The sequence below is a fragment of the Erpetoichthys calabaricus genome, chromosome 7 (genome assembly GCF_900747795.2).
Source record: "Erpetoichthys calabaricus chromosome 7, fErpCal1.3, whole genome shotgun sequence".
NCBI lineage: Eukaryota > Metazoa > Chordata > Cladistia > Polypteriformes > Polypteridae > Erpetoichthys > Erpetoichthys calabaricus.
In genome coordinates this window covers 4352594-4368754 of record NC_041400.2, presented here as the reverse complement: position 1 = coordinate 4368754, position 16161 = coordinate 4352594, and the positions used below count along the sequence as shown (strand labels likewise).

General features: G+C 45.1%; 1 protein-coding gene across 3 annotated transcripts in view; it reads left to right on the top strand.

The window, feature by feature from the left end:
* LOC114654486 (A-kinase anchor protein 2) overlaps positions 1-16161 on the top strand; it is a 97932-nt gene that overhangs the window by 70009 nt on the left and 11762 nt on the right. For all 3 annotated transcript variants that reach the window (XM_051929774.1, XM_051929772.1, XM_051929773.1), the window contains exons 2-3: positions 3232-5473; positions 9408-9598. In XM_051929774.1, coding sequence (XP_051785734.1) covers positions 3232-5473; positions 9408-9598 — 2433 coding nt within the window. The remainder of the gene's footprint in view (positions 1-3231; positions 5474-9407; positions 9599-16161) is intronic.

Here is a 16161-nt window from a genome sequence, read left to right as displayed (position 1 = left end):
CCACGCAGATACGGGGAGAACATGCAAACTCCACACAGGGAGAACTCGAGAAGCGAACCCAGACGGGTCTCCATACTGTGAGGCAGCAGCGCTACCCACTGCGCCACCGTGCCACCCTGCTTTGAAATGTGTCCCACGAATTTTCGAATCTTTTCGTATGTACATTTCTTTGTGTTCCCCGGCCTGTTAATTAAGTGAGCAGAGTGGGGAGACTTCTTGACTGAGGTGCCCCGTCCACATCAAGTGCAGGCTTTCCAAATCCTGAACTTCAGTCTTCAAAACGATCGCAAAATAATGCAACTCGCCATTAAACAATGTCCTGAAGAGGAAGTGAGTGTCAGTGCTTCAAAAGAAAAAGCTCCGATTTCAAAATGGGGTCCCAGTCCAAAAAAAGAGCTTGGGCCCCACTGCCGTACCCTTTGTACAACACTCTGCAGTGACACTACCAGAAATGAGCTGTGAAAAAGTGAATGGAGTCAACGGATTACCTAATTAATTCAACTGCCGTCAGTCCAACGACCGCACCACCCATTTTATATCACCACTAGCCTGGGGGGCTAGCGCTGCCTGGAGTAGGGGCGCCAACTAATGCTGGTTAACAGCATTGATCTCTACAGGTACAGACATTTGGAACCCCAATTCCCGGTCTGGACTCTGCGCTTATCGATTATTTGTTATCCTCTAGTCGCCCATTGTTTGCAGGGTTGCCCTCTGCCTCCAGGTGGCAGCTTTGTCACCCACACTGCCGTACATAACATACCATTCTCAGACCTCCTTACTGCAATTCTGAGCCAGTGAGGGTAACAGCCTATCTTAGCAGCATCTGGCAGAAAGGCAGGAACCAACCCTGAAGTGGGTGCCCATGCATTACAGGGCCCTGACATTTGTGTGCATACACTGCTCATACAGCCCAGTAGAAGAAAAGGAAATGAAAGAGAGGAGATGCATTGTTATTTTTACTTCCTGCAAATCTCCTCAGGGTGCCACACTCTTCTCCAATGTACCTTACAAGCAGAACTCGCACAGTGGAGCGTCGTGGTCTCTGTGATCCTCCTTTCACTGATGGAGACAGCGAGGGCGCGTCGGCTGCACAAAGTGCAGAACTCTGGAGCTATTTAAGGGATTTCTGGTGTTGCTATAATTAACACCCTCAGCACACGGCTAATCACCCAGGAGAAGAAGAGCCTGATGGGACCACCATAGTGAGAGCCACAAAAACATGTCATGGAAGAGCGGACACAAAAGGGAATTCATTACAGACGTGTAAAAGGGAGAAAGAAAGAAAGAAAGAAAGAAAGAAAGAAAGAAAGAAAGAAAGAAAGAAAGAAAGAAAGAAAGAAAGAAAGAGAAAAAGAAAAGTGATAAAAACAATAAAATGCTGTATGAAAGAAAGAAAGAAAAAGAAAGAAAGAAAAGTGATAAAAACAATAAAATGCTTTAAAAAAACAATCTACAGACGTGTGAAAGAAAGAAAAAGAAAGAAAGAAAGAAAAGTGATAAAAACAATAAAATGCTTTAAAAAAAAAACAATCTGTTTATTGCCCAGTGCCGATTGAGGCCAAAGTCTTTCAGAATAAAATGACAAAGCAATAATGGAACAACACAAGAATCTTCCTCAAGTACATATTATTATTATTATTATTATTGTTGTTGTAATTATCCTGGGATAGTTCTGTTGCTACCACCTACAGTACATCAGGCCTAGACACGGGGCAGTTTTATGGGGTGTGTCTATGTGTATATTATTATTATAATTATTATTGGTGCAGGACAGCATGGTGGCACAGGTTTAGTGCTGCTGTCTGTCAGTGAGGAGACCAGGGTTCACATCTCAGTTCCTCCCTGCATTGGAGTTTGTGGGTTCTCCCTGTGCCCACGTGGGTTTGCTCCGATCTCCTCCCACTGTCCAAAGACATGCAGGTTAGGTGAGCCGGCAACACAAATCGTGTTTGGTGTGTGGGCGAGTGTGTGTCTTCATCCTGTGGATGGACTGGCGCCCTGTCCAGGGTTTGTTCCTGCTTTATGCCCTATGACAGTTAGGATAGGCTCCAGCCTCCCAAGCCGTGAACCTTGTCTGGACTCCACAGGTTAGAAAATGGCCTGACATTACTGATGTGGTAGCTTTTGTGTTGTCTTACAGCAGATGGACCCTGTGGTCCAATTCACAGCCCTGGCTCTGTCTCTCTGGAGTTTACACCTCCTCCCATATTTACTGGGTTTCCTCTGCTGACTGCCTCAGTCATCCCCAAAATGCCTGTTACATGAATTGATTTCTGATGGAAAAGGAAATAAATAAATACTAATGATTCCTTAAAAGATAAGTCTTGAAAGTCTAACATTTTAAATATTTTGTAGTAGTTGTTATGCTGTCACATGTGCACTGAAATTCTTACTTGCATGTCCAAGCAGCATGCAACACTCTGGAAACATGACAAACAAGAAGGTATTAAAACAGATTAATATGAAAGACACTTTACAAAAGATGGAGAGAGAGATGTGAAAGGCACTATATAATTAATATATAGATAGATAGACAGAAACTATATGATTAATAGATAAGACAGATCGATGTGAAAGGTGCCATATAATTAATAGATAGATAGATGTGAAAGGTGCTATATAGATAGATAGATAGATAGATGGACACTATATGATTAATAGATAAGATAGATCGATGTGAAAGGTGCTATATAATTAATAGATAGATAGATAGATAGATAGATGGACACTTTATGATTAATAGATAAGATAGAGAGATGTGAAAGGCGCTATATAGATAGATGTGAAAGGTGCTATATGATTAATATATAGATATATAGATAGATAGATAGATAGAAACTATATGATTAATAGATAAGATAGATCGATGTGAAAGGTGCTATAATTAATAGATAGATAGATAGATAGATACTATATGATTAATAGATAAGATAGATGTGAAAGGCGCTATATAGATAGATACATAGATAGATAGATGTGAAAGGTGCTATATAGATAGATAGATAGATAAGATAGCTAGATGTGAAAGGCACTATATAATTAATAGATAGATAGAAACTATATGATTAATAGATAAGATAGGTAGATGTGAAAGGCGCTATATAGATATATCAATATCTACTTAAGTTATTAAAATAAAAGAAGCCTTTTTTGATAAAGCATCAGCCTGCTGCTATGACAAATTCTAAATTGCATTTTAACTGAAAGTGTTCTTTTTTTTTTTCTTGTCAGAAGTCTTCCAAAATCGCTGAAGATGACAGAGATTTAAAGAAAGACAAAGGTGTGAAGAGTGTCAGCTTCCTCGAACCCATCAGCATATTCTCTGGCAGCAAGCGCAAGATGGAAGTTGAGGCTCCTTTCTCAGAGAAGCCTGCCCAGAGTCAGTACACGTGCTTACCGAGCAACGACCAGAATGGACTGAAGGTCAGGCATGAATCCCTGGACAGCGATGTGGCCAAGGAGATCCAGTATTTGGATGAAGTTCTAGAGGCTAACTGCTGCGATTCTGTGAATGAGACTTTCAATGGGATGCCATCTCCTCGTGCAACTGCCCTCGAAGCCTCCAGCCCATCGGTGAGCGTTTCTGGTAGAATGTCACCATCTGATAATGACGTAATTGTGATAGGAAGAAGACAAGTCACGTGTGTGGAGGCAGACGATGGCAGCCAGACGAAGAGCAATGGTCACTCGGTACCTGAGCATGACGATTCCAACCTACAATCCAATCAGAGGTCAGCCGTTGAGCCAAGTTTGACGACCATCAAGAAAGAAGCCCGATTTGAATTGAGGGCTTTCCACGAAGAGAAGAAGCCATCTAAGCTTTTTGACAGCAGTATGGAAAAGGAGATCGTCAGAGTGAAGATGATCAGGCCTTCGGAGGAGATTGCAGAGCTGGAGAGAGAACGGCGAGAGCTGATCCGTAGCCAGGCTGTCAAAAAGAATCCCGGTATTGCCGCCAAATGGTGGAACCCACCGCAGGAGAAAACCATTTTGGAACAGCTGGACCCGGAACAGCTGGAGTCGCATAAGAAATACGAAGAAAGGAAGCAGAGGAAGCAAGACACGAGCACGGCCCTGCCATCGCCAAAGCAGAACCAAACCGTCGTCACAGAGTCCGAACCGCTGAACGTTAATAAGGACGACATAGTGACGGAGCAGATTGATTTCTCGGCTGCGCGGAAACAATTTTTAAAGATGGATATGCCGACTCAGCCCAGCGCACCAAAGAGATCTGTGGCTCCCAAGATGTATTCTGCAAAGCCATTCTGCAAAGCACCCGAGCAGCCCCAAATGGAGAAGCTGGCCGGCTCGGTCATGGTGACTGGGAGTTCTAGTAGTCAAGATCAGTCAGAGGCGGAGGTGACCACCATCAGAGCGGAGAAAATCTATTATGTGCCGGATAAGCTGGACGAGACAACGTTAGAGGAAAACATCAAGGCCTCGAATGACCCAAATGAAGGATTCAAAGATGAGAGGTGGGAGGAGGAGGAGGAGGACGTTGAATTTACTTGTGCTCGAGCCGTGATGACCATTCTGAAAGACGAAGAGCACGATATGCCATACGTCTACGCGAAATCGGTGACCGTGTCCTCTCACCCTGAAGAATTAGACTCTGGCCTAGACGATTTGTCCCTCAGGTCGCAGGACACCACCATACTGGAAACGCTGTCCAATGACTTTAGCATGGATAATGTGAGTGACAGCGGGGCTTCCAACGAGACGATGAACGCCTTTTTGGAGAACTCCTTGGGGGATTTCTCGCTGCCTCCTACTCCACAAGCCGTCACCCCCATTGATTGTAAAATGGAAGGCAGTGCCAAAACCCAGGCTGACCCCGTTATGTGCCCACTGCCAGGTACGTACAACGGAGTCATGGCAACTGATGAGCAGCTGGAGTACCACGCGGGCATTCTAGTGGAAAATGCAATCCAGCAGGCCATTGCCCAGCAGAGTCACGAAAGGAGCGTTACAGTTCAGGAGCCCACTACCCCTGAAGTGTGCATACAAGAGGCAGCAGAAAAGCTGCCCCCCATTGAGCCTGAGGAACAGACTGCAGAGCAACTAAGCCCCCTGAGGGTAACATCCCAGTTTCAGCCACCTCAAGTGTCCTCACCAGTACAGGGACCGGCAGAAAGTTGTGACCAGCGTGCTGTGGACGTTTCAAGTGAGCGGTCGCCCACTGAAGACAGGCAGGAGTTCAGCTACTTCAGCAAGTACTCTCAAGCCGCGGAGCTGAGGAGCACGGCTTCTGTCCTCAAGACGCAGGAACCTGAGCTTAACGCCGGCCCTTTCAAGTTACGCTCCAGGAAGCAGCGGACGCTATCCATGATCGAGGAAGAGATCCGAGCGGCCCAGGAGAGGGAAGAGGAACTGCGAAGACAAAGGCAGAGAGTCAGCGCCGAACCGAGTCCCACAAAGAAAAGTGGTCCTAATCTGCCGACAAGAATAGCGTGCAGTGGGAAGACCGTCCCAGGTAAGAAATCAGAGATACAGTACAATACAATACAACACAACACAAAACAATACAATACAACACAACACAATACAACACAAAACTACAACACAACACAATACAACACAAAACAAAATAATACAACACAACACAAAACAATACAACATAAAACTACAACACAAAACTACAACACAATACAATACAACACAACACAATGCAATACAATACAAAACAATACAGTCATGGCCATCAGTTTCGAGAAGGACCCAAGTGCTCTGTCTTCACCAAGTTTACTGCTTCAGTGTTTTTAGATCTTTCTCTCAGATGGTTCTCTGGTAGACTGAAGTAGAATTACAAGCAGTTCAGAAGTTTCAAAGGCTTTTATTGACAATGACATGATGTTTATGCTCAGAGTCCATATTTGCAGGGTTGGCCCTTCTTTCTTTTCCAAGACCTCTGCAATTCTCCCTGGCAGGCTGGCAATCAACTTCTGGGCCCAATCCTGACTGATGGCAGCCCATTCGTGTAGGATCAGAATTGGTGGCTTTTTGTTTGTCCACCCACTGCCTCTTGAGGATTGACCACAAGTTCTCAATGGGGAGTTTCCTGGCCATGGACCCCAAATGTCGATGTTTGGTTCCCCGAGCCACTTAGTTCTCACTTTTGCCTTATGGCCCGGTGCTCCATCATGTTGGTCACCAAACTGTTTTTGGATGGTTGGGAGAAGTTGCTCTCGGAGGATGTTTTGGTCCCAGTCTTTATTCATGGCTGTGTTCTTAGGTCAAATTTTGAGTGAGAAGCAACCCCACATGACATGAATGGTCTCAGGATGCTTCACTGTTGGCCTGACACAGGACTGATGGTAGCATCGCTCACCTTTTCTTTTTTCCGGATGCCCCAAACAATTGCAAAGGGGATTCATCAGAGAAAATGACTTGACACCAGCAACGAGTTCCAGACATTAGAAAAAAAAATCAGCAGCGAGTCACAGGAAACCAGATTATGACATTATACAAAACACAAATGATATCATCTTCTTCTTCCTCTTCTTCTTCTTTCGGCTGCGCCCGTTAAGGGTTGCCACAGTGGATCATCTCCTGTCCTCGTCATCTTGTTCTGTCGCACCTGCATGTCCTCTCTCAGCACATCCATAAACCTTCTCTTAGGCCTTCCTCTGTTCCTCTTGCCTGGCAGCTCTATCCTTAGTACCCTTCTCCCAGTATACCCAGTATCTCTCCTCTGCACATGCTCATGAAGTAATGAAAATAAAAAATTAACTTTTAATCAAAGGGCAGCACGGTGGCACAGTGGGTAGCGCTGCTGCCTCGCAGTTAGGAGACCTGGGTTCGCATGTTCTCCCCGTGTCTGCGTGGGTTTCCTCCCACAGTCCAAAGACATGCAGGTTAGGTGCATTGGTGATCCTAAATTGTCCCTAGTGTGTGCTTGGTGTGTGTGTGTGTGTGTCCTGCAGTTGGCTGGTGCCCTGCCCCAGGTTTGTTCCTGCCTTTCGCCCTGTGTTGCTGGGATTGGCTCCAGCAGACCCCCATGACCCTGTGTTAGGATATAGCGGGTTGGACACTGACTGACGACTGCCTGACTTTTAATCAAAGAGAATGAAAAATCCTATCGATGAATCAAAAGAATCGATTCTCTTAAACAGACAGTTCAAAAGAATTAAATCCATAAAGTGAATCAAAAAGCCCACCACTAAACCAGATGAGAGGTGTGAGAGGTACAGATCAGTATTCCTGAGACCTTCACCTTTCTTTATTTTCAGATATTGTGTGATGGTCACAGTTTGCTGGTCCTGTTTTGGCTCATTTTATATGTAGTTATTGTTTGGTAGTGTAGAAGGGAACAGCCCGGACACATACAGGCAGACACGTTGCAGTCCATCACCACACGTTTATTTCACAAGTCACTATTATATACAAGTCCTTATGTGCACCACACCAACAAACCCCCACTGACTCCCAAAGTCCTGGCTTCTCCTCTGAGCCGTCTCTTCACTGCACACACACAGGGCCTCTCCTTGCCGCCTCTGCACTGGCCTTGTTCTCCGCCTACCCGACTCCAGCCTTGATTGCAGGGTGGCGGCTCCTTAAATAGGCGGCTGATTGAGGGCCGCACCCGGCCACCTGCCACAGTAGCTAATTAAGGAAAAAGAAACAATTAAGGGGGTCTGAGTCTTTAAGAGCAAATTAATTACAATGAACTCAAAAGAAGTTAATCCATCCATCCATTATCCAACCCGCTATATCCTAACTACAGGGTCACGGGGTTCTGCTGGAGCCAACACAGGGCGCAAGGCAGGAAACAAACCCCGGGCAGGGCGTCAGCCCACTGCAGGGCACACACACACACACCAAGCACACACTAGGGACAATTTAGAATTGCCAATCCACCTAACCTGCATGTCTTTGGACTGTGGGAGGAAACCCACGCAGACACTGGGAGAACATGCAAACTCCACGCAGGGAGGATCCGGGAAGTGAACCCAGCCGGGTCTCCTAACTGCGAGGCAGCAGCGCTACCCACTGCACCACCGTGCCACCCCAAAAGAAGTTAATTACACGTCACTAATTAAGAAAAAGGTGAGAATGAAAACCTGCAGCCACTGCGGCCCTCCAGGACTGGAGTTGGGGACCCCTGGTATAAAGGATGCCATTCCTCGGCACTTCAGTGGAGTCAGAGTCGGGTGGAGGAGGATGAAACTCACCTGGAGGAGAGGAATGACAAAGAAGGGGAAGAAGATTATCCAACCTGCTATATCCTAACCACAGGGTCACGGGGGTCTGCTGGAGCCAATCCCCAGCCAACACAGGTTGCAAGGCAGGAAACAAACCCCAGGCAGGGCGCGGGCCCACCGCAGGACACACACACCCACACACTAGGGACAATTTAGAATCACCAATGCACCTAACCTGCATGTTAGGTGAAACCCACGCAGACACAGGGAGAACATGCAAACTCCACGCAGGGAGGACCCGAGAAGTGAACCCGGGTCTCCTAACTGCGAGGCAGCAGCGCTACCACTGTGCCGCCGGGAAGAAGATTACTGTTTGTGATTCTGTGCAGCAGGTCAAGTCTAGTTGGGGAGCAGGCACTGGTACAGCATGTTGCCGCACCCACCACATGATGAAACAACTCGGGATCCCGGTTGGCAACTCCCCAGGCAGACACTCGGTCCGAGTCCCACCCTCCAGAAATGACCCTCTATCTGCTACAGCCAGGTGTTACATGGGCATCCCCTTGGTCTGGTCCAGCCACTCGGGCCCTCAACCATAAGCTGGATCACCCTCGGGTAATGGTGCCACATGGCCGTAGTGTCGTAACTGACGCTTCCTCACAGTGCAGGTCATGTGACTCATTCGGGACCCCATGAGCAACACAAAGACACACCAGCGAGACCCAAGGATTCTCCATAGAGACACAGGAGTCGAGTCTTCATCTCAGGTCACTGGAGTGTGTCCGTGTCTCGCAAACAGGAAGCACCAGGACTCTAAAGACTTGGACCTTCGTCCTTTTGCAGATATCAGGAGCGCCACACTCCCCTTTCCAGTGACCTTATGTCCTTTTGTACAACATTTGACAACATCTGTGACAATTATTTATGGAAAATACATTTTTTATTTGAACCCGGGACTTGTATTTGTGTTGGTGTGTTTGGGGCTAGGGCCTCAGTGGCGCCACCTACTGGTTACACCACATATGTTTTGGCCATTTAGTGTAAGTGTAAGGGTTTTGATGCTAAATGGTTTTCTATAGAGATCAGAAGTAGTTTATCATTATTAAAATATCTTTTTGTACAAGCTGTGGATATAAAAAAATGTCTCGGGGTATCCAGATATAAACAGAGCAGGTGTGTCAAAAAGGGGGATTTTTCACTGCAGTTATATTTCTTATTGATTCAGGTGTCCTGTGTATCACCTATTTTTTTGTTTTTCTTTTACAGGCAAGATTGAGAAACTTCGCCCCGTGCCCCCAGTATCACCCTCTGCCGAGGGGCCTCTGCCATCGCCGCTGTCCGATGGAGGATCAGAAGAGACCGGAGGCAACCACAGACCTAAGAATTTCATGCAGACTCTCATGGAAGATTACGAGACCCACAAAGTGAGGCGACGAGAGAAAGTCGAAGACACCAGCGTAAGTGTCTGAATAATTTATGGCCACCAACGGGCTGCATTTCACTCACATACGCCTGACTTGGGGTTTTTAGGACAAGCGGTTTCTCCTTTGCAAGTTTCAGTGGCAGATTTCTCTGCTTGAAGTCACAGGTTGTTTTTTTTTTTTTTTTTTTGTCCTGAATCAATGGTTTCCATCAGCAAGACCAGAGCTTAAAACTGATGATACTGGTGGGCTTTCCTTTGAACGTTCTGCCTGATTTTCCACCTAAAACGTGAAATCTCCAGCTACCTTGGCTGATATTCTTACTTTTGCTATTACTGTAATGACAGGCAGCCTTTCACTCTTTGCATAAAAGCATGCATTTGCAGTTTTTGCCGTGAAAATGTATTTGCCCCCTTCTTGGCTTCTTCCACTTGTATAAAGTATTGATATAAAATGTTCTCAGGTGTTTAGCCAAAATCTAACATTAGGTAAAGGGAAACTGAGTGAACACATCACTTTTTTATTTTTACCTGTGTCCTTTATCGAATAAGCACTGTGTGAAAAAGTAATTGCCCCCTAGTTAAATCAAGCTAACTGTTTGAACAGAATCAAGCTACCCTGCTTAATATAAATCTCATTTAGTTCGACTCAGATCATAAGGATCAGCCATGAAAGTCAAGTCCATAAGGGTCAAAATAACAGCAGGAATAAATCAGATAAACAAATAACTGGGAAAACACCAGTATGAGACCCTTACAGCACCCCTGTGTATGACCCTGATATTTTTTTCTGTTTAAAATTTCACAGAGCATTGGTTGCATATTCTGTTGGAATGGAAACTGCAATGCTTTTTATTAGTACACACGATAAGCTTCTTGGACAGGATGTGTTGAAAATGACGCCCTGGAGTGAGTGCAGCCCATAAAGCCACAGCAGGGTTACATGCAAATTCTTAAAGGAACGCAGGATGATAGAACTGGAAGCCATGCAAGTTCTGGGTACTAACCCTACCCCACAGCATTCTTCCATAGGTTTATTGAAACTGGGGCTCCCTAACTGTGTACATTTTTTAAATTTCACAATGACTTACTTAATTTTAGTTAAATACAGCATAAGCTCGACTTGGCCAAAAAAAGTACTTGAATCCAAAATGAAGGTGCAGTCAACAATCAGACATCCATGCACACTAACAGGACCCTGTTTTCAGTTCTGAGTTTTGCAAAAAGAAATCTCAATAAAGATCACATAGTGCCACCTTGTGGATGAAGCAGAAATGAATTACTTTCTTATCTATCTATCTATTGTAACTCAATCATCATAACAGTGACCTCCAGCCTTGTCCTCGTCGACGCCCTCACCCGTGTTAACGAGAGGATCACTGAAGTGACGTCAGCAGGTCCTTTGGTGGCAGGGCTGACATGCAGTGATTTTTTGGGATTGAGGTTCATTTTCATGGCAAAGAGGGATTTTGCAATTCATCTGATCACTCTTCAGAACATTCTGGAATAGATGCAAATGGCCATCATAAAAACTGAAGCAGCAAACTTTGTGAAAATTCATATTTGTGTTGGTCTCAAAAGTTCTGGCCACGACTGTATATGGAGACTGATCCTACCAACTACGTTAAAATATCTATCTAGCTATTATACAGTGCCTTTCATATCTATCTATCTATCTATCTATCTATCTATTTAATCCTACCAACTATGTTAAAATATCTACCTATCTATTATATAGTGCCTTTCATATCTATCTATCTATCTATCTATCTAATCCTACCAATTATGCTAAAATATCTATGTATTATATAGTGCCTTTCACTCTATCTATCTAATCCTACCAACTATGTTAAAATATCTACCTATTATATAGTACCTTTCATATCTATATCTATCTATTATATAGTGCCTTTCATATCTATCTATCTATCTAATCCTACCAACTACGCTAAAATATCTATGTATTATATAGTGCCTTTCACTCTATCTATCTAATCCTGCCAACTACGCTAAAATATATATATGTCCATCTATTTATTATATAGTGCCTTTCACTCTATCTATCTATTTATTATATAGTACCTTTCACTTCTATTTTCCACTTTTATACAATCTGTGTAGCACTGCTGCTATCGGTCAGACTTTGTTGCCTTGATTTGAAATGTTTGTGATTCTGTACACAAAACAAAGCTGTATATTCAAATATATTTGGGTGTTGTCTGGTGGTCTTGTTAGTGATACACCATTGGTTCTGGAAAAAAAGATGACCTGTTCCGCCTGTTAGAGACTTTATATTTCAAATGTTGTTGGTTTCCTTATTTCAGCATGGAAATCTGGTGTTTTTATGTGTCTGACAAAGAAAATGAATATCCCAGTAGACACAGCAGGTAACAGCTCTTAAGTTAGCAGCTCCACAGGACACTAGAAGTGGCCCAGTCATTGTCACCACTGCCTTGTAGCTCCAGTGCCCCAGGGTTCAAATCACAGCCCAGGTAATGTCTGTGCAGCGCTTGTCCCCCAATGTCTCTCTGGGTTTATCTGCCCCATCACAAAGACAAGTATGTCAGGTTGGGTGCCTTCTTCTTGCACTTGTATCCACCACACAGTCACGGGATATCCGCGCCCGCTCAGAGTTGTGACTGTGCGCACCTGTGGCGAATTTGAGTGAGTGAAAACGTTGCCTAAAATGACTTCTTATTTCATTCGAGAAGTTCTGAATTCATCATCCCCACTGGAGTCTGCATCTTAGGTGTCTGCTGTAAATGTGATGGCCCCCTCAGCTGGACATTAACCAATCAAAAACATGGACACTCCCTAGAGCCCGCCCCCCTCAAACTTTTAGGCATCTCTCCCTTTCATCTTCTTGCTACACTCACCCCTCAGCTCCCTGAGTGAATCTCAGACAAACCCCGCCCCCTGGGATGTCACCAATGAGAAATTTGTTCTGGCAGCTAATCACACACCCCCCAGACCCAAACACACACAGTTGGAGGTCCTCACTCTGTACTGCTGAACACAAACTCGAGTCACTGGATTTGGAGCGCAGGGTATGGCCATCTTAGCCAGTCAAGCTAATGGTGACCTGGTGACCAATCGGCCTTCTGTCCGTGACCACTTCTTCTTTTTACAGCGCATTAGCTCCATTTCAGCCTCCCTACACTTGTCTTACCCCCAACACGGTCTTCAGCAAGGCTTTTGCACAGCCAGGGCCGCTCTCCGTTGTAGGTCCTCCTTCAGAGTTTCTGGTCACAAACTCTGGCCTCTGGGTACAGAGTGCAGCCATCTTAGCCCCATTCAGCTACAAGTGACGTCCACTCAGCCCAGCGAACAGTCGGGTTTTTCTGACTGCCAGGGGCATCTCCTTTTCATGGTGAACTGTCTCGATTTTTAGCCTCACTCTACAGTCATGTGAAACAGTAAGTATACTCCATGGACGTTGTTGGCTTTTTCAATATGTTTGAACTGGCAAACGGCAGATCTTCATGCCAACAGTGTGTACAGTCGTGGCCAAAAGTTCTGAGAATGACACAAATAGGAATTTTTACAAAGTTTGCTCCTTCAGTTTTTATGATGGCAACTTGCATCGACTCCAGAATGTTCTGAAGAGTGAGCAGATGAATTGCAATGAATTGCAAAGTCCCTTTTTGCCATGAAAATGAACTTCAATCCCAAAACACCCACCGCATATCAGCCCTGCCACTAAAGGACCTGCTGATGTCATTTTAGTGGTCCTCTCGTTAACACGGGTGAGAGTGTGTGACAAGGACGAGGCTGGAGGTCACTCTGTCATGCTGATTGAGTTACAATAGAGAGGTGAAGAAGGCGTCAGGGTGCCCAAGCAGGTCCAGCAAGCGCCAGGAGCGTCTCCTAAAGTGGATTCAGCTGCGGGCACTGCCAGGGCACAGCTTACTCAGGAATGGCAGCAGGCAGGTGGGAGGGAGGCAAAGACTTTTGGAGGATGGCCTGGTGGGTGTCAAGAAGGGCAGCAAAGACAAGAAACTCATCAGGGTTAGACTGATATTCTGGGATTGGACTGCTGAGGACTGCTGGGGTAAAGTCCGATTGTTTGGGGCATCCAGAGAAGAAAAGGTGAGCGGTGCTACCATCAGTCCTGTGTCAGGCCAACAGTAAAGTATCCTGAGACCATTCATATCATGTGGGGTTGCTTCTCACTCACAATTTGGCCTAAGAACACAGCCATGCCCACGAACCCCAAATTTCAATGTTTTGTTCCCAGAGCCACTTAGTTATCCCTTTTGCCTTATGGCCCGGTGCTCCGTCATTGTTGGTCACCGAACTGTTGTTGGATGGTGTGGAGAAGTTGCTCTCGGAGGATGTTTTGGTCCCATTCTTTATTCATGGCTCTGCTTTTAGGCCAAATTGTGAGTGAGAAGCAACCCCTTGTGGCATGAATGGTCTTGGGATGCTTTACTGTTGGCCTGACACAGGACTGATGGTAGCGCCGCTCACCTTTTCTTCTCCAGACAATCTGCCCCAACCAATCAGAAAAGGGATTCATCAAAGAAAAGGTACAGGGATTGGACAGCAGAGGACTGGGGTAAAGTAAAGTCCTGAGGACTTGCCATTTTCACGTGACAAATCTGGATTTTTGTACATTGAGATCACGAGAATGAATGCGCCATGTTGATTTCATGTATCACTGGGTGGCACTATTTGCATGAAGATCTGCTGTTTGCTTCTGCCAATAAGTTGAACAAGTCAATGATTTCCTTGGGGTGTACTTACTTTTTCACACATCTGTTTGAAAATATAAAGTTTTTCAGACATTACACATTAAGTTGATTTCCGATAATTTGCTGATTATTAAATGGACAGGTTTAGTGCCAGTACGCCAAGTGGTCACCCTGATGCTGTCACAGAGCTGTGTTACACAATTGTCTTTGTGGTGTTCATTTCTTCTATGATCAGCTTCTTAACTTGTTCAAATAAAAAAAGTTTCTCTCATATGCTGTGTATATCTAAACAGTGCGGCCTAACAGTTTTGATGCAGTATGGCTATTATCATTATTGCGGTATACTTTTAAAATGCCTTTATCCAAAGCAGCTTACAAAGTTAGAATGTATTACAAATGTTCACACACTCACAGTGTAAAATACCCATAATCCCATAGTCAAGGGTTTCAAAAAAAGGGTTGTAATATTGGTTGAGGGGAATGGAGAGGGGGCTCCTCTTTACAGCTTTGCCTAGGGCAGCAAAAGTGCTCGAGCCAGCCCTGAGGTGTCTCCTTGGACCCCAAAGGAGCAGTGGGTGGCGTGAATGTGCAGGCAGTGGACGTGGCAGACACTGGAAGGAGCCGTACTGTAAGAATCGGGATGAGAGTTTGGAGTGGAGAAAAGGGGAGGGGCTGAAACAGAGAGAGAAAGAGAGAGAGAGAAATAGAGAGAGAGAGAGACAGAGAGAGAAAGAGAGAGAAAGAGAGAGAGAGACAGAGAGAGAAAGAAATAGAGAAATAGAGATATAGAAAGATAGAGAGAGAAAGAGAGAGAGACAGAGAGAGAGAGACAGAAAGAGAGCGAGAGAAATAGAGATATAGAAAGAAAGACAGAGAAATAGAGAGAGACAGAGAGAGAGAAATAGAGAGAAAGAGAGAGACAGAGAGGAAGAGAGAGAGAGAGAAATAGAGAGTGAGAGAGATAGAGAGAGAAAGAAAACGAAATAGAGATAAATAGAGAGAGAGAAATGGAGAGAGAGAAAGAAAAAGAGAGAGATAGAAAGAGAAATAGAGAGTGAGAGAGAAATAGAGAGTGAGGGAGATATATATATATGGAGAGAGAGAGAGACAGAGAGATAGAGAGAGAGAGAAATAGAGAGTGAGAGAGAAATAGAGAGTGAGGGAGATATATATATATATGGAGAGAGAGAGAGACAGAGAGATAGAGAAAGAGAAATAGAGAGAGAGAGAGAGAGAGACAGAGATAGAGAGAGAGATCGGCTGACGTCCCCAGGAAGTGCTCCACTGACAGTTTCCTCAGATGGTCTCGGTGCGTCTGACTGAGTGAACTCTCCGTGTAGCTTAGGCTCCTGAGTCGGATACTGCAGGTCCAACCTCTGACCACCGGCAGTTCTCCGCAGTGCAAGTCTTTGGGCTGACATGTTTCCTGTTGTGAATCCATGTCAGAACATTTGGCGGTGAGGATGGGACTTGGGGCGTTCTGTTATGGTCTGCTTAATTCTTCTTCTTCTTCATGTTTTCCCACTTCTATGTAGGGTCACTGTACTTGATCAACCTTCTCCTTACAGCTCAGTCCCGCACCTCCTCCCCAGTCGGACCCCTTTTCCTTCAGGTCTTCTTTTCCTTTATCCATCCACCTCTGCTTTGGCCTCCCTCGCTTTCTCTTCCCCTGGACTTCCATTCCCATCACTCTTTTATCCACCTATTCATTCTCGCTGTCCTCATCCCATGTCTGTACCACTTCAGCCTGCTGTCCTGCACTTTCTTAGAGATCTCTCCCACTTTTGTTGGATGTCTAGTGGTCTCATTTCTGTCTATCTTTGTAACACATCCATCTCCACATTCTCATTTCTGTCACATCTAACTTCTCCTGTACCCCCCCTTTACTGCCCATGTCTCAGCTCCA